Source organism: Dipodomys spectabilis, unplaced genomic scaffold (genome assembly GCF_019054845.1).
Source record: "Dipodomys spectabilis isolate Male_0828 unplaced genomic scaffold, ASM1905484v1 ptg000646l, whole genome shotgun sequence".
In the NCBI taxonomy this organism is placed as follows: Eukaryota; Metazoa; Chordata; class Mammalia; order Rodentia; family Heteromyidae; genus Dipodomys; species Dipodomys spectabilis.
In genome coordinates this window covers 589303-612500 of record NW_024871323.1, presented here as the reverse complement: position 1 = coordinate 612500, position 23198 = coordinate 589303, and the positions used below count along the sequence as shown (strand labels likewise).

Genomic DNA, 23198 nt, shown 5'->3' with positions numbered 1-23198 from the left:
CTTGGGCCAAAAAGGCTCAGGACGCGGTGCCCAGACCAAGTTTTACACGTACACATACTCACAAGTTAATGAAATGTAGCTTGATTACAGAAGTTCACGTTTCTTTTCCACTTGATGAAGCAATATATCAAGGGGACAAAAGGAAATCTGCCCATGTCTCCAGTCACCCAAAGACTACAACAACGAGCCAGTCGGGAGCCAGGCAGCACCCGAGGGCTGGGTCACTGGCAATAGTCCAATGCATGCACCTGCACGGTAGACTGAGGCAACGCTTCTCCAGCAATAGTCCAATGCATGCACCTACACAGTAGACTGAGGCAACCCCTTCTCCAGCAATAGTCCAATGCATGCACCTGCACGGGTAGACAGAGGCAACCCCTTCTCCAGCAACAGTCCAATACATGCATCTGCACAGAAGACTGAGGCAACCCTTCTCCAACAATAATCCAATGCATGCACCTGCACAGAAGACTAAGGCAACCCCTTCTCCAGCAACAGTCCAATGCATGCACCTGCACGGGTAGACTGAGGCAACCCTTCTCCAGCAACAGTCCAATGCATGCACCTGCACGGGTAGACTGAGGCAACCCCTTCTCCAGCAACAGTCCAATGCATGCACCTGCACGGGTAGACTGAGGCAACCCTTCTCCAGCAATGGTCCAATGCATGCACCTGCACGGTAGACTGAGGCAACCCTTCTCCAGCAATAGTCCAATGCATGCACCTGCACGGGTAGACTGAGGCAACCCTTCTCCAGCAATAGTCCAATGCATGCACCTGCACGGGTAGACTGAGGCAACCCCTTCTCCAGCAACAGTCCAATGCATGCACCTGCACGGGTAGACTGAGGCAATCCTTCTCCAGCAATAGTCCAATGCATGCACCTGCACGGGTAGACTGAGGCAACCCTTCTCCAGCAATAGTCCAATGCATGCACCTACACAGAAGACTGAGGCAACCCCTTCTCCAGCGGGGCACCGTGCACAAGTCTCTGGTGCCGTTGCTGTTTTATTTTTGGGGGGGTGGGTAGGGTAGGGTGGGGGGAGTACCACTTACTTAAATCACAAGCAATGCCTTCCTTATGAAATTACACAAGCACCCCAAAGTGCCCGCTGGCCCAGAAGACACAGACTCAAACAGTGGGTGCTGGGCATGTGCCAAGCTCAGGGACACCAAGACTTGCTCTTGTCTTCAGCTCAATGGTAGAGCAGATACAAACAAGAATAAGCGCTATTTGTCCCCAACATGCTGGACAGATGTAGAAGACGGGCAGAGGTGCAGAAAAGATGGCAGCTGCCAAAATAGGGAAACAAGGTAAAAAACCAGAGTCCTGATGGAGGAGTGCAGCAACCGAACCTGTATCGAGGTCCAACACGATGAGAGGCAGTAGAAACACAAGGTGGAGGTGGAGGGAAATCAAGTCAAGAGCACGGCGGGGCGTGGGCGCATGACTTATCGATAGGCTTTTGGAAGCAGACACAGAGCTCTCAGCACCTGCAACAGATTGCTGGGGCCATGCATAATAAACCCGCCCTTCATCCTACAAGGAGGCAGGGGGGCCAATGGCCAAAAGGCCCCCTGAAGCCCTACGGGAGTCACGCCTATCCACACACAGGCCAGACAGCTGTGCCGGCCTCTCCGCAGGGGCTTCCCGGAATAGACACTCCATGGCGTCTTGAAAACACCAACTGCTGGAGTGAGTCAGGCCAAATGTTGTTCGTTACTGTGGGACACACCCTGCAGCAGCCACTTCCAGCCAGGCCCTGGCCCCAGCACAAGTCCACCAGAGGGCGGGGCTCGAGGGGACAGCGGGCAGCTCTCCCAGAGGTGACTGGGCACTGGAGACACACGGCCAGCGCACGGCCACGCTCACCCGAGGGAGCCTGGCAGGTGAGAGATGGGGGTGGGCCCAGGGCGGCGGTCTGAAGCCCCGGAGGCTGCTCCTTGAGCTTTGTAGCCGGGGCTGGGAATGGAACCCAGGACCTCACACACTAGCAGAAGTACTCTTGCACACATCCACAGCCTTCACAGACAAGGAGAGCCCCGCTCTCACACCTGTAACCCAATCTAGCTGCTCAACAAGTCTTCAACTCAGCTCCTGACCACAGCATACCAAAGCATACACACTAACACCAGCACCTTCTTCCTCTCCTAACCAAACAGGCTAACGGATAATCCCATAACCACTAAGAGGTGGTAAAAGCCAAATGCTACCTCTGGCTCCTTGAGCTGACAGTTCTGATTACACAGTAAGCCCACTCCATTCTCCAATTCATCACACGCAGTTCTGACCAAATGCAATAAAAATTTTTAAAAAAATCAAAACCCCAAACTGCAAGTTCGCACACACTGTGCAGCTCAGCTGGCGAGCTGTCAATCACGCTTTGAATTGCCCCTCAGCCAGGCTCAGGCGGTTCACAGCTGTGAGCACCGCTGTTCAGAAGCCGAAGATCTAAGCATTATAGTTTGAAGCTGCAACTTTTCCTGCCTGTGCCTCGTAACTCCAACTAGCCACCCAAGACCCGGAGGTGGAGTATGGTTCAAGCAACAGAGCACCAACCTTGAGCACAGTAGCTATGGGACAGCATATAGGTCCACCCGGAGCACACCTACGCTGTTTGTCTTCATTTTTTTATAATGTGAATGGTGGCCAAGAAGTAAGGCGCCTGTGGCTCACTCCTGTAATCCTAGCTACCTTGTAGGCTGAGTTCTGAGGATCATGGTTCAAAGCCAGCCCAGGCAACAAAGGTCTTATCTGCAATGAACCACCAGAAAACTGGAAGTGGCACTGTGGCTCCAGTGGTAGAGCGCTCATCTTGAGCTGAAGAGCTGAGGGACAGTGCCCAGGCCCAGAGTTCAGGACCCATGACTGACCAAAAAAAAAAAAAAATGGAGGGAGAAAGAGAGAGAGAGAGAGAGAGAGAGAGAGAGAGAGAGAGAGAGACAGGACACAATGTGCTTACCTAAAGTGGCCACACAAAAACGCTGCGAGTTGATGACAATACGCTTCCTATCTTTACCACCAGTCAGGCTGTGCTACAGGAAAAATGAATCCAGATACAACATGAAATAAGACCTCATTTTGTTGCACTCAAGTTTTGGCTCAAGTGGCAGCCTGCCTGCCTTGCCAGCTGATACTGTGAGAAGTATTAGTATGAAAAGCAGTAGTTTTCATGGAAGTAGAGGTTCCAAGTGATGAGCACTCTGACTCTGGAGATTACATGATCTGAGTATTTTACAGCACTGATGTCAGCATCCTGTGCATTTTGCTCATTTCTTCACCCAGATTCCACGGGTTTACGGTATGTAAAGATAAAGATGGGTATTCTCTACAAAGACAATAGCAATCGCTAGTAAGAATCCAGACAAGATGTGCAGGAATTTTAAAGGTTTTCTAGACAAGAGATTTAAATCCCTGCAAGACCATTATCCCAGAACTACCCTCGGGGAAAATCTGAAATTACAAAGAATAGGCATGGTCTGTGAACAGGATGTCAGGCAGTGCTTAGACTAATTCCAACAACTACTGAAGTCAGCCTGGAAGAGAGCCATGACCAAAGCCACTGACCACTCTCGATCACTCCGTGAGACTGACTGAGCCTACAAAAACCACGTGGGGAGTTGTCCATCTCAGAGAGGACATATATAAGCCATGGAGAAGCAGCAAAGTGGACCGACTTCAGAGGACCTGACCTACAAGGCCACTGTGCACAAATCAAGAGCGGCCAGCTCCCAATGGAGGCAGCAGCCCAGCATCTGGCAGAAGCCCCACCGCAGTCTCATTCTCATATGCAACAGACACGACACCAAGGGGCCTTTCCTACACAAAGCAAAGGGATTCCTAAATACACAAAACCTGTGACTCGCGGTGAGAAGGTGACTTCGTGGCCTAGTATACATGAAGCCCTGGGTTCAAGTCCTCAGTACCACATGCACAGAAAGTGCTAAAAGTGGTGTGTGGCTCAAGTACTAGAGTGCTCGCCTTGAGAAGAGCTGCTCAGAGACAGCGCCCAGGCCCTGAGTTCAAGCCTCAAGACTGGCCAAAAGAAAAGAAACTGCAGAAACAAACTAAAAAGTCATTTAAGTGAAATGCTATTGGCCCAAGTCACTTGCTTGGGTAGTAGTATCCTCAACAAAAACAATTTCATTCCTAACCAAGGCTACATTCATAAACACTGGGCCAAATTCTCATGGCATACACTTGAGTGCTTCACACTTCAACCGAGCAGATTTAACAAGTTACCTGGTGTTCAATTAATAACTCACATTAGTGGGAAAGCAGGATAAAGGTCATTTTCTCAAATGCAAATGACAGGGCTGTGTGCAGGATCTTTTCTTACAAAGGGCTCAGCCCACACAGTCAGACACCTTCTGGGTCTTCCAGTTCAAGTGAAGCAAAAGAGATCTACCCCAAGCATTCAAACAAGTGTGTAGCAAACTGCTGGTTCATGTCAACACGTTTGGAAGAGACAAGACTCCCATGTGCCTTTCCCCATAGATCACGTGAGATATCCCTATCCACAAAAAACTTACATCCAAAAGTCTCGGGTGTCTACTTGAATGGAAGCCATTGATGCTGGTGGCATGACCACAAGTAGGCCTTCCGACGAGAAAGCTCTAGGGGTGGAGCAGGTGTAGGACAGATGGACTGCACACCTACCTCATCCAAAAGCAGGGGCTGCAGGCACAGCACTGCTAGCACTGGCACAGGGTTCATTCACGGCTGTCCTTAGTCCAACTGTTCTTCAACTGCTTCAGTTGGTGTGTGCTGTGCTTTCTTTCTAAAGATCCTATGAGTTTTCTTTAAAAAGTCTTTTGCAAGATGAGTGCTCGTGGCACGCCTGTATTCCTCGCTACTCAGGAGGCTGAGATCTGAGGACCGCAGTTCAAAGCCAGCCCAGGGAAGGAAAGTCTCTTATCTCCAATTAACCACCAGAAAACCAGAAGTGGTGCTGTGGCTCAAAGTGTTAAGACACTAGCCTTGTGTGAAAAATGTCAGGGACTGCCCTCAGGCCGAGTTCAAGCCCCATGACCAACCAAAAACAAAAACACAAAAACACGTTTTCTCAGGAATAGTACACCAGATTCCTTAAATGCTCAATGAGAAAATTTCTGCCAGCTTCACACCTACATCAGCGAAGAGTGTTCATTTCCTAAACAATTTGTGGGTGGGGATTTGGAAACTCCCAAAAAATTATTCTGTGGAATAAAGTAAGCTGGAATAGTAGTAGGCAATGACAACAATGACAAGTTTTACAGAGACAAAATCAACTTTTTTTTGTTGCTTACTCCATCATTTCATGACTAGGTCAGGTGATTTCACATCCATTCCTCAGGAAACTACAACATCCGTAAGAGACTCAATTTGTGACGCTGTTTCTCCCCTCCCCACAGCAACAGAACACTAAAATGCCCCGTAATTTGCTAGCTCATTGCTCTCCAAACACGCTGAGCAGGTCTACACGTAACTTCACTCCGCATCCACCTCAATACAGAAGGGCGTGCTATTGGTGTGACACAAAAACCCAGGCACAAAACCACACAGACACAAGAAGGCCGACGACACCCACTCAGGAAAGAATGCACCAAACACAGTCGCATTTATTTTCTTTTTTTTAAAGCAATGACAAAGACCCAGTTTACCAACTTATTTTTAACCTAAGCTTAACATTACATTATTTAAACAGTTGTCAAAACGTACTAAGTTGCCAGCATTCATGCACAACTAGAAAACATCCTTAATTTATAATAAACCAGAAATGTATTACCATTAATGTATTAAGTCTTTCATTACTGAAAATAAGAAACTGGAATTGTTTCTGTAGAAGATTCATCCTGGCAATGTCAACTTCACAGCAGGCTGAACTACGTGGCTCACATTTCAAACACAACGAAAGCAGGTCCATGCTGGTGTTAAGAGTACAATCTTGTCCTAGGGCTACGCAAGAGTCACGGGCCTCACCTTGCATTACGCTTAATAAAAAGCAAAGTGCATACAGAGATTACAACAATTTTAAAGACAAAAAAAAATGGTCCTATTGTATGGTCCCAACAATAAACTCAAAAGTCTATGACAAATAGAGGCTCCGATGAGCTGCTTATAAATACTTTAGATTAGGTACAGTTATACTGAAAGTCGAGTTCGTTTGAAATCTTCAAAAAAATGTTCCTGTTAATCCTCAAATGGTGCTTGTTATGGTTTAACACTCCTGTTAAATGCGTGCGCTGAGTTACTTGTTATCCAAGCGTAGCAGCTGCTCCTTACCATTTATTGTCAAGGACTTTAGCTGGCCGTCTTCTTCAACTTCTACTCTTTCCTGACCATTCTCAACAATTCTGCAAGACAGAATTCATTTGAAACCCTTTTTAAGCTGGAGTGTAGTGCAATGGTAGAATGACTGCCTAGGAAGGATGCCAAGGCTCTAACTTCCTCCCACACACAAAGAGGGAAGAAGGGAAGAAAGGAAGGGGAAGGAAGACCAGAAGAGAAGGAAGGGAAAAGAAACAGGAAAAGAAAAAGGTAGAGTTTTACCAGTAACAATCTTCCATTTCACCATTCCAACAGTACTGCAGAAAACTTTTTATCCTTAATTACCTATTAAACTATTGCTCAAAATAAGAATTTCTAATAAGTAAGCTGCTGCATAAATTAAAAAGCAAAGGCTTTAGTAATTTACAATTATACTTCAGCTCGAGGGCGCATAGAAGTTTTTTGCTATTATGCTGACTTCCTGAAAATACACAAAAGCCACTGTACTATACTCACCTCTTTGTAGTTATTTTCCTGCCGTTAACTATTTTAGTGGAAGTTGATATGGACTTGAAGTTGCCCATCCCACCACCGCCAAATGACGTGGAGGAGAAGGAGGAAGTGAGGCCTCCATGACCCAGTGACCCAAATGAAGTAAATCCTGCAGGGAAACAGAAGAGATCATCTTAAGATACCTGGTCAAGCATGACTGCACAAAGTATTTGTAACCTGTCTGTCGTGAATAAGCCACATAGGCACAGTACCTCAGGGGAATTGCAGGGGAGCCAAAGAATGGGTCGGTTACCTCTGGACGCTCACCTTTAAGCACAAAGACCAGCTGTTTGCACTGCAGGGCCTCACTGGCATTCCAACATGCCAAAGATACGCCCCGCCCTGGACCATCTAGTTGGCACTGGAGAGCATCTTTGTGTGGTACACCTACAGCAACTTCCCCATAGAAACATGCATCTAACTAACTGGCCTGTGCTTCAGTGACACCACAGGAAACAAAAGGCTGAGCTATTCAGAAATTTCAGAATACTGCAATTAATTACCTGCCCCCCGGAAAGCATAGACCTCAATTATGAAGCTATTACCCTGGATACACAAAACCTAAAGCAAAACCTCTCATAGATAGGGAGATTGGTTTGATAAAAGAGCCTAATTCTTTACTATTTCTGAAATGGTCACACTAAAACAACACATACTCCTGAACATTGTTTGACCTGTCTAGGATTGTGCTGCTTTAATAAAACGTGAGCCACACGTTTAATTTTATAGCCTCCCTAAAAAGTTAGAAACAGTACAATTTGTAACACACTGTGTTTCTTTCACAGTCCCAGTCCCTCTCCCTTTGGACTACTTGCCACACAAGACAGTGTGAGCCTGAGGCCCACGTGCTCTGGGAGGGGCCTCACTGTCTCTCTGCAGAGCAGGTGGGGCTGAACTCTCAATCCCGTGGCCTCTCCAGGGCTTTCATGTGTAGACCGCCACACATCTGTTACGTGCTAGTACTGCTGCGACACACATGGGACAGGGGTTTGTAAGACTTCCTGCTCTGACTTGGCTTGCTCGGCTGGCACTATACCACTTGAGTCACACTCCAGTCTGGCATCTCGCTGGCTAATCACAGATGGAATCTTGAGGACTTTTCTACCCTGGTTGGCTCTGAACTCTGATCCTCCAGATCCTCTGGTCCTAAGTAGCTAAGGATTACGGGCATGAAGCACCAGTGCCTTCCGAAGGTTTGGTCAGAGTCTTGGCACCTTTCCTGGCATGTGCTTGGCCTATTACATGGTCTTGAGCACGCCCATCTGCTGGAAAAGGACCAGTGTACTACTCCTTAACTAGACAAAAACAATCTGGCACAAGACTTAAGGGGAGACAATTGCCAACACCCCAATCATAGCCACCAAGGCTTAAAGTCAGTTACGCACCAATATGCCATGATATGTGCACATGTTAGTTTGCAGAGCAAGCTCAAACTTGCCTGTGAGAACCGCCCCTGGCTGAGAACTTCAGGGGCGCATACACCCAAGCTATGTGTGGACCTACGATCCAATTCCATACAACCAAGACACTAGGGGTGCCACTGAGTGCGTCCTTTTGTCTGACTCCAGAGGTGGGAAGCTCCTGCTAGCACAGATTTGGTGAGGCGCTAGCAAGTGGCTAACCAGAAAAATACTCCATCCCTCTTAACTAAAACTTTCATTACAACTGGGCGTCAGAGGCTCATGCCTATAATCTTCGCAACTCACAAGAATGAGAACTTTAAGCTCATGCATCAAAGGCCAGTGGGCATAAGAGCCCTTGACTCTGTCTCCCATTGGCCAGCAAAGACACAGGGTGGGGGGCAGGGCTCAAATGGTAGAGTGTCAACTGTAAGCAAACAAACCGAGAAAGCATGAAACAACTTAAAATTAGAGCCAAGTGCTGGCAGCCCCATAATCCTAGCTGCTCATCAAGCCCAAGATGCAGAGGATTGCAGTTCAAACCTGCCCAGAAAAAAATATGCGTGAGACTCCATCTCTAAAATAGCCAGCAAAAAGCAAGGCTAGAGATGTGGTCCAAAAGAAACTGACAAAGCCTAGTATCTCCTATCAATTTCATTTAATATATCATTACTTACTGTCTGAATTTCCTAAGGTATTTTTTGTTTTTGGTGCCAATCCGGGGCTTGAACTCAGGGACTGGGTACTGTCCCTGAGCTTTTTTTTTTTTTTTTTTTGGCTCAAGGTTAGCACCACTTAAGCCACAGCTCCATGTCTGTCATTTTGGTGGTTAATTGGAGATAAGAGTCTCACAGATAATCTGGGAACAGTAGGTCATGCATGTAATCCTAAACTACACAGGAGACTAAGAACTGAGGAACACAGTTCAAAGTCAGCCTGGGCAGGAACACCTATATCTCCAATTAAACAACAGAAGACCAAAGTGGCACTGTGGCTCCAAATAGTAGAGTGCTAGCCATCAGGCCCTGAGTTCAAGCTAAGGGACTGACAATGGGAGACAAAGGAAATTACCTTCCTGCTCAGGCTGGTTGTGATCCTCAAATCTCAGCTCAAGACTCCTGCGTAGTTAGGATTACGGACATGACCCACCAACACCTGGCTAGAGTGAAGTAAGCTACCATTCTTGGGGGAAATGGGAAGTCAGTACAGTAAATCACTCATTAATCACGGACCTAACATGTTCACAAAGCTCTTCTGACAAAAGGAATGCAGACACTTCAAACTATACCCACTCTAAGGGTGGTCCTGACATAAGCACCAATTTCTGTTTGAATGAAAAAGATCAAATCTAAGCTATTAAATACCTGCATCAAATGAAGGAAATCCCCCTCCAAATGATGGAAATCCACTGAAGGCAGAGAAAAAGGAGCCTGCACCTCGGTTTCTGCTTCCTCGAGGACCCCTTCGGTTCCCAAAAAAGTCATCAAATGGGTCTTCTAGAAACAAACAGAGATGGGTGCTATGAAAGTTTCATTCATATTTTTTTGCCTGGGAGAGGAAATCCGTGAGTGCCTCCTTCCATGTCATTTCCTTGGAAAACATCCAGCAAGACGTTAAAGTAACAGATCTAGACCCCTCACCGAGAACTGCAACACAAGCTGCACTGCTGACTAAGACTGATAAAACAGCATTACGTTATGCACGCACGCGTGCGCTCAGGGTCCGTGTCCACTGGAGGACCACCCGGTGTGCGGCTCCTGCAGCAACCCTCGGCCAATGCAGTCGTGTATGTAGGCATTCAAGTTGCTTCTCCAGAGCACGTTTAAACCACAACACGAATTTCTTTTCTTTTCTTTTGGGGGGGGGGGGGGGGGGGGGGAGTCCGGTTGTGGAGCCTGAACTCTGGACCTGGGCGCTGTCCCTCAGCTCTTCAGCTCAAGGCCAGCGCTCTACCACTTGAGCCACAGCGCCACTTCCGGCTTTTTTCTTTTTGCTTATGTGGTGCTGAGGAATCAAACCCAGGGCCCTCAGGCATGCAAGGCAAGCGCTCTACCACTGAGCCACCTTCCCAGCCCCTTCTTAATGTAAACAGAGGATACAGAGCAAAGCAGATGCGATCAGCTGGTCTACTTGACCAAGATGTCCAGGAAACCCTAATTTTCTAACTTTTGATTCCTTAAAAAAAAAACAAAAGAACAGTTGAAGTCAAATCTAAACAATAACTGATCAACATACATTGTACTTACAGAAGTGTTCATAGACAAAAGTAGGTATTACATTTTCCTTAAAACACCAAAATGCTTCTGAAAATTAAGATCAACAATGATTCAAAGAATTTACATTAAACATACCTTCATTTTAAAAAGATCAGCAGGGAGTTTTCTCTTTGTTGTGGTTATCTATCTAAAGCACTAACTAAAATCACACACAATACATACTAGGTTTTTAAAATTTTATCTGGGTCCTTTATAATTAGTGGTTGTTTTTTTTTTTTTTTTTTTTTTTTTCAGGAAAATGAGAAAACTGTTAAGGAATAAATGTAGAAATCATGCTTACATTGGGACATACAGGAGAAAAAAGAGCAGTCAGGACACAAGAACAACAAGTCCGTATATTACAGCAAGTCACTGCGCCAGAGGCAAGGCAAGATAGCAGCCGCGCCAGGGAACTGCTATGCCTGGATCCAGGAAGTGAGGACAGCCCACACAGCGCCGGCACAGCAGCAAAGCAGGAAGTGGCCGTGTAAACACAGCGCACACAGCGCGGGCACGACAAAGCAGCTGTGTGAGGAGCCAGAAAAGCCTGTGCTACCATATGGGAGCCTATGGGAACCAAGGGCTCAAGCCTCGGGCGGTGGGTCTGAGCGAGTCCCGGGAAGGCTGGGACTTGGAACAGAACAGAGGCAGGTCGCATGCCTGCCCTGAAGGAGAGGACCCTCTCTGGACAGGTTGCTCTGATTAAAGTGGAATCCAACATAACAGGCTTGAAAGACCAGCAGGGACAGAAGTAGCCGTTGGCAGCATGGTTCCAAGCGTGGCCGGAGCAGTCGCCTTCCAGCTCCATCCCATGCAAGGTGGGCAGATGGTGACAAGGGAACCCACACCTCGCTCCCTGAGCTGCTGGACAGGCCACCCTTAGGCCATTTACGAGCCACTTCAAAATGAAGACCATTTCCTACATCTAAGAAACTAGGAAAGGGCTGGGCTGTTGCTCAAGTGACACAGCCTTGCAATGACACCAAATATGGGGGGTGGGAGTGGTAATGAAAGAAGCCAGGTATAATAGCAAGTGTGTCTAATCCCAGCATCTGAGATCAAAAATCCTAAGCCAGGGCGGACTATGTCTCAAACCACACCAAAACCAAACCAAAAACAGAAACTGGTATATATTAAACATCTACCAAAATTAAGGATTACAACTGAAATTTACTTTGTAATAATTCTGTTGTAGGCTCAACTCTAAGCAAACAACAACGTATATAGTGTGTGTGTGTATATACACATATACGTTAGCATATATATATATGTGTGTTTTATACATATATATGTGTGTTTTATATATATATATATATATATATATATATATATTTTAGCCTTATACATTATCCGAAACAAAATTCTAATCAAATCATTCTTTTGTACACACTAAAATGTCACCCTGTAAAATGGAATTCAGCAGCTCAAGTCTGTAATCCTAACTACTCACGAGGCTGAGATCTGAGGATTCCAGTTCAAAGTCAGTCTGGACAGGAAAGTCTGTGAAACTCTTATTGTCAATAAACTACTCAGAAAAAGCCAGAGGTAGTGGCGCTGTGGCTCAAGTGGTAGAGCTGCTAGCATTGAACACCAAGAGGCTCAGAGACAGCACCCAGGCAAGCCCCATGACTGAGCAAGGGAGGGAGGGAAATTGTTTTATCCTATAATATCCCCTTTATCACTGCTATAAAAATTATTCTAGAGACCAGGCACTGATGTCTGATGCCAGTAACCCTAGCTACTCAGGAGGCTCAAGACTGAGGCTCAAAGTCAGCCCAAGCTAAATATATACCCAGTCAACCAATAAAAAGGTGGAATTGGAGCTGTGCGCTCAAATAGCAGACCAACCTCCCTGTGCCCCCCCACCCCCGCTCCCCCAAACAAGCCTTCAATCCTAGCTGGATACAGGTGGCTCAAACCTATAAGCCTGGCTATTTAGGAGGCTGAGATCTGAGAATCATGTGGTGCAAAAAGCCAACCCAGACAGGAAAGATCAGAAGATTTTCTAATCTCCAACTGACTACCAAAAAACTGCAAGCAGGACTAGGAAGGTAGCTCAGTGGTAGAGTACTTGCCTTGCATGCATGAGGTCCTTGGTTTGATTCCTCAGCACCACATACACAGAAAACGCTGGAAGTGGTGCTGGGAAGGTGGCTCAGTGGTAGAGCGCTTGCCTTGCATGCATGAGGCCCTGGGTTCGATTCCTCAGCACCACATAAGCAGGGAAAAAAAGCTGGAAGAGGGGCTATGGCTCAAGTGGTAGAGCGCTAGCCTTGAGCTGAAGAGCTAAGGGGAGTGCCCAGGCCCAGAGTTCAAACCCCAGGACTGGCAAAAGGGGGAAAAAAAAAAAAAAGCTGTAAGCAAAGCTGAGGCTCATGTAGTAGCGCACAGCCTTGAGCAAAAAAGCTCAGGGGCAGTGCCCACAACTGGCTGGGCTGGGCTGGGCTGGGCTGGGCTGGGGGGGCCACTCCTAGTAGTGCCATCTAGGAGCACAGGACTACACACACATCACGAAGGTGGCTCCCATTAGACTCATCTCCATCAGCCAGAGGCCAGCGTGCTGCCCACGTCTGCGGTCAGCGCAGCACTCACAGGCAGACCGAGACGAGGACGGGTCACAGAGACGCGAGAAGGCACAGAGCTGACTGGTTAACGTCCTGCCTTGCTCAAGCCGTGAGCCTAGGCGGGCCTGGCTGAAATAGCGCGGCTGTGGCACGGCAGCCACGGCCGGCCCAGCGCCAGCCCGTCTGGGAGATCACTCTCCAGCCCGATGGCTCCACGGGCAGCTGCCCAGAGGTGCTACCGCTCCCATCTGCCAAACCAGCGGTATGTGCCTATTCTATCTAGAAAGATCATTTCACAAGAACCATTAGGAGGCAAGTTCTGCAACAACACAGCTCCATCCTGAGATGTGGGTTCTATTCTCCAAAGAGATGTCAATTATTTAACTCACTCATCTCAACACCCCAGTCTCTATACTATCAAATGCTTCTTTACTGTGTGCGTGCCGGAACTGTGGCTTGACTTCATGGCCTGGTCACTGTCCTTGAGCTGGTGCTCAAGGCTGGTGCTCTACCACTTGAGCTCCAGATCCACTTCTGTCTTCTTAATGGTTATTTATAGATAAGAGTCTCACAGACTAGCCTACCAGAGCTGGCTTAGAACCTTGATCCTCAGATTTCAGCCTCCTGAGTAGCTAAGGGTTGATTACTGGTGTGAGTCACCAATACCCAGCTCAAATGCTTCTTTACAATTTAAGCCTGTAGGCCAGACACCAGTGGCTCACGCCTGTCATCCTAGCTACTCAGGAGGCTGCAATCTGAGTATCACGGTTCAAAGCCAGCCCTGGCAGGAAAGTCCGTAAAACTCCAATAAACCACCAGAAAACGGGAAGTGGTGCTGTGGCTCAAGCAGTAGATTGGTCGCCTTGAGCTGAAGAGTGCAAGGACAGCGCCCAGGCCCAGAGTTCAACCCCCACCACTGACCCTCCTCCCAAAAACTTAAGCCTGTAAGACAACAGTGGCTCACACCTGTCTTCACAGCCACTCAGGAAGCTAAGATCTAAGGGTCATGGTTGGAAGCCAGCCAGGGCAGGAAAATCCCTGAGACTCTTATTCCAGGTAAACACCAAAAAAAAAAGCCAAAGCTGAGCTGTGGCTCAAGGGGTAAAGCACTAGCCTCCAGCTTTTAAAAAAAACCTGAGGGCTGGGAAGGTGGCTCAGTGGTAGAGTGCTTCCCTTGCATGCATGAGGCCCTGGGTCCTCAGTACCACATAAGCAGAAAAAGCCAGAGGTAGTGCTGTGGCTCAAGTGGTAGAGCTCTAGCCTTGAGCTGAAGAGCTGAGAGACAGTGCCCAACCTCAGAGTTCAGGCCCATGACAAACCAAAAGAAAAAAGAAAAAAACCTAAGGGACAGTGCCCAGGCCCTGAGTTCAAACCCAGGGACCAACAACCACTCACTGCCCCCACTCTCCCCACTAAAAAGCTTGCTAGGAGGCTGGGAAGGTAGCTCAGTAGAGCGCTTGCCTTGCATGCCTGAGGCCCTGGGTTCAATTCCTCAGCACCACATAAGCAAAAAGAAAATAAAAGCCAAAGTGCTGTGGCTCAAGTGGTAGAGCGCTGGCCTTGAGCTGAAGGGCTGAGGGACAGCGTCCAGGCCCAGAGTTCAGGCCCTACGGCCGGACACCCCGCCTACCCCCCACCCCCGCCAAAAAAAAAAGCTTCCTAGTCTCTGATGAATACTAATCCTGATTCAGAGTATCAACAGACTACTAAAGTATGGAGAATCCATGTAAAGATTTCAAACTTAAGAGCTAAAACTCACACAAAATATACAAGTATACTACACACAGAAACAGAAACATGATCGTTAAAACCTATGGAAACACAGGAACAGAAGTACATACCCTCTTCAGTGTGGTCACAAACCGCTCACCGGACTACAAATGCGAAGCTACATGACTGCAGGGCCAACTGCTCCTCTCCTGTATCATATCAATTCCCCAGGCTCCAAGCCACCAGGACAGAAGAGGACAACAGAAGAACCACAGGGAACACCCCCTCTACACAGGTTCAAACACTACTAGTGCTTGGCATGGTAGGAGATACCTGTCTGCCCGCACTGAGTCACCGATGCCAGGAGCACCTGCATTTTGACCAGTGTAGCTGGGCAGTTTACTTGGCTGCAGCTGCCAGGAACACTGAGGTCACATCAAGCAGGGCGGGCCCAGTACCCCCGTCTCCCACCAATCCTGACTCCCAGAGCTAACGTGAATACATGTGCTTATTACAACTCGGGTTTTAACTGAAGTAGAATGTAAGACAGACGGCAGGGGGAGCCATCTGTGGCCGTGGCCACAGTGTCTGCTCCAGGTTTCGTGCAAGCCCTAGCAGACCGTGCGCCTCCTGGGGTATCCTCTCCCTGGACCACACCAGTGAAGAGGCCTGGTCTAAACAGAGCACTGGAGAAGTACTTCTTCCAGAAGCTGTCTCTCTTACAGAACCCTAGGTCTGGCTGGAGCACCATTAGGAAACCTATTCATGTCATTCAGTTCCAATGCCAGGAGACTTAGTTCTGTATGAGAAGCCCTGTAGACAAGAAGTCCTCGTTGCTGGACAACCTACTTCCAGGAGCGAGGATGACCGCAAGGCTCTTCTGCGGAGTCCTCTCCAGCCCCTGATCTATGAAGACATGTCTTCCTTCCCACAGAACCTGCTCACCTTCTCAGGAGGTGGACTGAAGAGCACCCAGAATGCAGCTGCTGAAGAGTTGAAGCGGTGACACTGACCAAGACATACTGCATTCATGAAACGCTTCGTTAACTGGCAGCTAAATGGTTAAAAAAAAAAACAAAAAAAGAATGCAGTGCTGGGCTGGGAAGGTGGCTCAGCGGTAGAGCACTTGCCTTGCACACATGAAGCCCTGGGCTAATTCCTCAGCACCACAGAAGCAGAAAAAGCTGGAAGTGGTGCTGTGGTTCAAGTGGTAGAACGCTAGCCTTACAGCGCCCAGGCCCCGAGTTCAGGCCCCACCACCGACGCAAACAAAAACAACAACAAAAAGAATGCAGTGATGTTCCCTGGATGTCCAGAAAGCTCTGCACTGCACAGTGACGCAGCTCTCTCACCGCTTCTCACGTGTCCACAGAAAAGGGTGACCACCGTGCAAAAAGCACCCACACAGAAACACTAGCTAAGGTACTGTCTTCCCTTTTGGGTGATTAAAAAAATACATAGGAAAGTCGACAGGAAAAGTGGTTGGAAACCTGATCTCAAAAGTACACGCAAGGGCTGGGAAGGTGGCTCAGTGGTAGAGCGCTTGCCTTGCATGCGTGAGGCCCTGGGTTCAATTCCTCAACACCCCACAAGCAGAAAAGGCTGGAAGTGGTGCTGTGGCTCATGTGGTAGAGCGCTAGCCTTGAGCTGAAGAGCTGAGGGACAGTGCCCAGGCCCAGAGTTCAGGCCCCATGACTGGCAAAAAAAAAAAAAAAAAAGTACATGCAAAACATTATCATGGTGCTAAATCATGCTTTAGGATTGGCCCACTGCAGATTCCCGTAGCAAGAAATGAAGTCCTCAGACTCATGTTTATCCTCTAACAGGAAGGTCAGAGGAAACCCTGCTTAGAATCCCTTGTACACAATGAAAAGCTGAAAACCACTTGGAATTATCCTGACAGTGAGCGTGGCTGCCAAGTTGAAATTCAGCATTTCCAGACCCCAGAGCAGGTATCACACCCGTGAGCATGGGCCTGGGCCTGCACAGAGCGGCGGGCCCACCTAACTTTGTGCATGCGCCTGTACGTCAAGACTGTGGCTTCAAATTAGGGCCTTGCTTTCTCCACTCAAGGCTGGTGGTTGTTCCATTACCTAAGCCACATCTTCACCTCCAGCTTTCTGATAAGATTTCCCTGCAGCCTCGGTGGTAGCTATGATCACAAACCTGAGCCACTGGCACTGGGCGCGACATGGTTTCTCGAATGTGCTCTAAGTCTTATTATTTGCTTTCTTTCACATTTCACGTGTGTCGGGAAGCAGGCTGGTGTAACTGGGAACTCTCACGAGGACATGGCCCACTGGGCCTGGCAGTGCAGGACACAGCTCAGACCCACATAAAGGACTGAACTAAGCTGTTCGCCCCTTCCATCTCCATATTTACATTTTGTGATTTCCAGTTTTACTTTACATGTAGTTTTAACGTTTTCCTGTTCTTTCTCTTGTCAGACTCTTAATGGTTTCTAAGACAGAAACCTAAGCCTCTGCTAGAATAAAAGTCTGTTAAGAGGTTTCACTGAGCCTGGCGCTGGTGGCTCACGCCTGTAATCCTAGCTACTCAAGAGGCTGGGATCTGAGGATCATGATTCAAAGCCAGCCTGGGCAGGAAACTCTGTGAGACTCTGATCTCCAATAAACCACTCAGAAAACAGGAAGTGGCGCCGTGGCTCTCATGGTGGAGCGCTCGCCTTGAGCTAAAGAGCTGAGGGACAGCGCCCAGGCCCTGAGTTCAAATCCCACGACTAACAAAAAAAAAAAAAAAAAAGGAGGTTTCACTGGCCCTGCAAGGACAGGCTGCATCCTCCTCCCAGGTGTGAGTGTCTGTCTGTCTGTGAACACCTGTGTGAGGCAACCTGAGGTCACTGGTGCGGACCCCCATCCAGCGGTCACCTGGTCACCACTGGCGGCTCCTGTGAAGACACAGGAAGCAAACCACCTGCAGCCCAGCCCGGTCTGTCTGAGGACTCCAACAGCTAGAGATGGCCAGGACAGATCCTTCCTTGCCCAGCCAGCATCCTGATCCTGGACTGGTCCGGACATGCAACACAGGAGAAGATGCTAAAGCATTCTGTGCAGGGCACTTGGTGGTGGAGCCCTAGAAGACGCGAGACCATACCACTTCAGGGCCTGAGGCTCTGCCTTCCGACAAGACAGACAGCACGCAGGCCAGCTCCCACCCCAGGCTCCCCCGGTGGCAAGCTTGGCAGCCAGGCTTATCTGACTGACTCAGGACAGGGCTAGGTACAGAAGAAACGTCTTTATTCTAGATAGGCAGTGGGCAAACTAAACTCAATCTCAAAGGAGACTGGGTGGGGCAGTTCCTTTCCGTTCATTGGTGAACAAGCAGCAGCTCCGGCTCAGCCCCACTGTGCTCCTCCTCGCTCAGCAGCTCCTCACACTCCTCCTCGCTCAGCTGCTCCTCCTCCAGGTCCCGGGGACTGGCTTCCTCCTCGCTGGATATGAGGTCCAGGTCCTCACTGGGAAATTCGCCCTGGACCCAGCTATAGCCTTCGCTCGGCTCCTCTTCACTACAGAGGTCCAGCTCCTCACTGGGTATCACATCCAGAACCTCACTGCTCTCTTCGCTTGGGGCGCCTTCTGTCCCCTCAAACCCGGGCAGGTCTAGGTCTTCACTACAGAGATCCAGCTCCTCACTGGGTATCACATCCAGAACCTCACTGCTCTCTTCGCCTGGGGCGCCTTCTCCCGACCCCTCAAACCCGGGCAGGTCTAGGTCTTCACTAGGCTCCAGCTCCTCACTGGCGACTTCCTCGAGCCCTGGGGAGCAAAACGACTGGCTCACGACGCTACACGTCTCCCCTCCACGCAGCACTCCTCCTCCCAACCGGGGCCCAGGCTCTCTCCACGGCTGGGCCGCTCCTCAGACTGACACTTCTGAAGTGTTAGAATGAAAAGGCTCCTTGCAAACAGTGCAAGTTTAGTTTTGGCTTTCCAAAATGCAAATGAAAATTGGTGGTGGGAGCCAGGCACCAGTGGCTCAGACTATAATCCTAGCTAACTAGGGACTGAAATATGAGGATCACGGTTCAAAGCCAGCCAGGAGGGAAAGCTCCTGAGACTTATCTCCAATTAACTGTCCCCAAAAAAACAGAAATGAAGCTGTGGCTGGAATGCTAGCCTTGGGCAAAAGGAGCTCAGGGACAGTCAGGGACAGGTGCTCAGGCCCAGAGTTCAGGACTGGGGGGGGGGGGGGGGGGGGGAACCCTCGTGCACAAAGTGTTTTATACCCAGGCAGTTCTAAATAATTCTGACCCTGACTCTAAAGGGATTAGGACTATTATCTGGGGGCGGGTGGCCTACACTTATAATCTTAGCTATTCAGAAGGCTACTGGTCAAGGTTCAAAGGCAGCCCAGGCAGACAAATCTAAGATTCATCTCCAATTAATTAGCAAAAAATTACAAGTGGACGTTTCGCTCAAGTAGCACAGCATTAGTTTTATAGAGAGATTTAAAAAAAGAGAAGGAGGGGCTGGGAAGGTGGCTCAGTGGTAGAGCGCTTGCCTTGCATGCCTGAGGCCCTGGGTTTGATTCCTTAGCACCACATAAGCAAAAAGAAAAAAGCCGAAGTAGCACTGTGGCTCAAGTGGTAGAGTGCTAGCCTTGAGCTGAAGAGCTGAGGGACAGCGCCCAGGCCCAGAGTTCAGGCCACACGACTGGACACCCCCCCCCCCCCCAAAAAAAAAAGGAGGAAGAAGAGGAAGAGGAGGGGGAGGAGGAGGAGGAGAAGGAGGGGGGAGGAAGAGGAGGAGGGGGGGGGAGGAGGAGGAGGAGGAGGAGGAGGCGGCGGCAGCCAGGTGCCAGTGGCTCACATCTGTAATTCTAGCTACTCAGGAGGCTGGGATTTGAGGATCATGGCTCAAGGCCAGCCGAGGCAGAAGTCCACGAGACTCTTATCTCCAATTAACCACCAGGAAAAATGGAAGTGACGCTGTGGCTGAAAGGGCAATAGCACTGGCCCTGAGCTGAAAAGCTCAGGGACAGCGCCCAGGCCCAGAGTTCAAGCCCCATGACTGACACACATACACACTCCAAACCACGTCCCAAGTTCAAGACCTCTCACTAGCCTCACCCTTCCCCCCCACTCAAAAAAGGACTATTATCAGGATTTTGTCTACTGTAGAGCACCAGTAATAGAATCCTGAGATGAAGAGATCACCCTAACTCAAACTATAACACCCCAATACATATCCAATAATAGTCTGATGGGTGTATTTGCATGTACCAACTAGATACATTCTTATTTCAGAGCTCCTTCCAAATCAGCCTCTGCTGCCTTCCCGGAGAGCTGGGGTTCTGCCGCTGCAAGCCCCCAGGGCACATGCTGAGGCATAACCTCACCTCAGGAAGGGGCTCTAGATCTTGACAAAGGCAAAGTACAGCTCAAACTTCTCTCACAATTGCTTTCATGTTGAGATGGAAGCCTAGCTATGTAGCCCAATCAAGCTTCAAGCTCACAACCCTCCTCCTCAGCTTCCTGAGCACCTGGAATTATGTGCATGTGACACTGAGTCCAGCTGTCTTTTGAACTATTCCTCTGAAAGCCAAAGTGGGGAGGGAGTGCTGGGGGGGGGGGGTGTCAGTCTTTTGAAAAATTAAGAGTGAAAATAACTTCCTCTAAGAAATGGACATGGTCCCAAGGTTGTGCTGCTAACCACCAGCCACGCCCCCAGCTAAGCCCGCCGGGCTCCGCCCTGTGCTGCACATACCACAGGGAGGCTGCATGGTCACTTCATACAGGTAGTAGCTGTGGAGCAGCTTCTTTTCCTGTGCGTAAATCCTTACAGCCTGAAAATGGAAGTCCCCTAGAACACCTACAAGAACGGATTGAATTAGTACCACACGGCACCGCGGGAAGGCTGGGCATGTCTGCTTTCTGTCTGAGCAGCCAACAGGACGAAGCACCACCAGAGCGGACTTTCCGTAAGCATGGGATCTCTGGAGCACAAGTAAAGTTTACTCATTCACAACTCTACCCTGTCCTTTGTACACTCTAGCCTTTGGTATAACTGTACAAACATTGTCTATAGGAAAACTGTTTCTGTTGGAGAACTTTGGTCCCTCAGATTCATTTTCCCAGGGAAACAAATTCTGGCTACATAATACATCACTGAAATGAACCGTTCATTTCCCACTTAGGTCTGGGGGATAGTGGCAGAGGTGGGACCAGAGTTCTACCATTCCCCGCCTTGCACCCCTTGGGAAGAGAAAGGGCAGTTGAGGCAGTTTACTATTTATTATCTACTCTAGATTGGCCATAAGCCCTCCATCCTCCTGTCCCAAAGTGCTAGAGTTCAATGACAAGCACACCACCACATTGACGTCTTCCTTCCTTTCAGGGGTTGGGCAGGGGTGGGCACCAGGACACTGAGGTCTGTCGCTCATGCTTTACTTTCCTGTTCAAGGTGGGCTCTCTACCAAACCTCTACGTCGGACTTTCTTTTTAGTTGTGTAGGATAAGGTTTAGGATGCCTGGGCTCTGGCTGCAGAGAGCAGCACACTTTATCGCGTGTATGCCAGAACTGAAGCTAAGAAGCCGGAGAAGCAGCTTTTTCCCAATTTGGCCGCCAAGGAACTCTATCAAATTGAAAAACTGGATGTAAAACCCAATGAAGCCCTGTCTCCAAACAACCCATGTGGGCTTACTAAAGCTGTGGGGCTGGGAAGGGGGCTCCGTGGTAGAGGGCTCGCCTCGAGTGCATGAGGCCCCTGGGTTCCATTCCTCAACACCACAAAAAGCCAGAAGTGGCGCTGTGGCTCAAGTGGTAGAGCGCTAGCCTTGAGCTGAAGAGCTGAGGGGACAGAACCCAGGCCCAGAGTTCAGGCCCCACGACTGACAAAAAAAATAATAAAATATTGCGAAGACAGAAAACATGAAAAGTGTTCGTTTTGGCCAGGTACCAGTGACTTGTGCCTAAGCCTAGCTACTCAGGCCACTTGAGATCTGAGGATCAACATTCAAAGCCAGCCTGGGCAGTAAAGCCCATGAGAGTTCCATCTCCAATTAACCACCAGAGAGCTAGAAGCAGAAGTGTGGCTCAAGAAGCAGAGCGCCAGCTTAGAGCCAAAATGCTAAGGGACAATAACCCAGGACCAAACAAAACCATTTTTTAATTGTTCATTTTCCCTGTATAAACGTGGTTCTGTTGGTGTACGTTATAAGCATCCATCACCAGCGGTGTGGGGAGGACACAAGAGGAGAGCGAATCCCCGACGCAGTGAAGACCGCTGCCTGTCCTCACCCGGGAGCCCTGGCCGTGCCTCACATGCTGTGCCCATGCCAACAGCACGTATGCCCACCTGTAGCTGTCCTCTCCGCCTGCTTTTCAGCTTTTTACACGTCCATGAACAAGGAGGCTGTCCTTCCCTCCCTCAACAAGGCTGCTCACAACCATGCTATACTGTAAGACTTGAAAAAAAAAATCTCAGAATGCACACATTCTGAGGTCAGATGAAAGAATACACCATGTACAGGACTGAAGACCTACTAGAGCCAGGGGAGAGCTCTCTACACACTCCTGACAGGCAGCTCAAATGCTCCCCTCTCTGTGAGACCCTTCTACTCCCTTTCTCTTCCCTCTCCCTCCTGGGAAATGCTGAAGCGGTCAAGCCTCTTCAACCAGGCTCCAGCAACAAAGGAGACAAACACAGGCCATGCTTTCCCCCTGGATATACAAGACAAAACCAGCAGTAGCAAACAACCTGTCCACCACCTTCCAGGCACCTTGGGCACATCAAAGAGTGCCAGCCATAAGAAGAAAACCTGACGAGTAGATGGCCAACCAGAGCCAGGACACCCGAGAGCACAGTTTCAGACACCAGGGCTGAGAGGAAAGAGATGAAGATGTTTTCCCATACTCTAACAGCTACTAAACCAACTTTGTCTTCTTAACTACTGACTACTTCTGCCTTGCCCAAAAAGAATCCTCTCCTCACAAACTGTGAAGCCAATCACTGTAACACAGTAAGGAAAGGAAAGCTGCATAGATGAAATGTCTTCTGAACAGATTCTAGGGTGCCTGGTTTTAACAAGACTCCAAAGCCAATTCATAAACTGGGGGGCAAGAGTGCATTTAGTGCATCACCTTTATAGTAACAGTGTCAAACTCTAAAGGGAGTGGGGTGAAAGCATATCTCAGAGGAAGGTCCATGGGTTCAACACACATAAATCAAAACACAAGAAAAAACACTTCCTAGACCCCTCACCAGTGTTCTGTCCTGTCTTCACCATGGCTGTCTAAGAGGAAATCAAGTTAATTAGCACCATATATGATAGAGACAATGCATTAATTTATCTGAAGGTTCTAATACTTGAGTCATAAATTCCAATACTTTAAAAGGGAGAGCATAAAAGGTTGGTCATTTCACTGCTGCTGAAACACAAAAGTTAGTACCAAGACACATGTTAAATAGAAAGGGCACCAGTAGCCCTCACCAGACCACAGAAACA

General features: G+C 48.7%; 1 protein-coding gene across 4 annotated transcripts in view; it reads right to left on the bottom strand.

Moving 5' to 3' along the window:
- Positions 1-23198, bottom strand: part of Dnajb6 (DnaJ heat shock protein family (Hsp40) member B6) — a 58426-nt gene that overhangs the window by 11665 nt on the left and 23563 nt on the right. For 2 of the 4 annotated variants that reach the window (XM_042671591.1, XM_042671592.1), the window contains exons 6-8: positions 9567-9698; positions 6767-6911; positions 6266-6336 (exon numbers count right to left, since the gene is read on the bottom strand). In XM_042671591.1, the coding sequence (XP_042527525.1) occupies positions 6266-6336; positions 6767-6911; positions 9567-9698 (348 nt within the window). Of the gene's footprint in view, positions 1-5570; positions 6337-6766; positions 6912-9566; positions 9699-23198 lie in introns of those variants that run through there. The other 2 variants (XM_042671593.1, XM_042671594.1) reach the window with 2 other exon arrangements.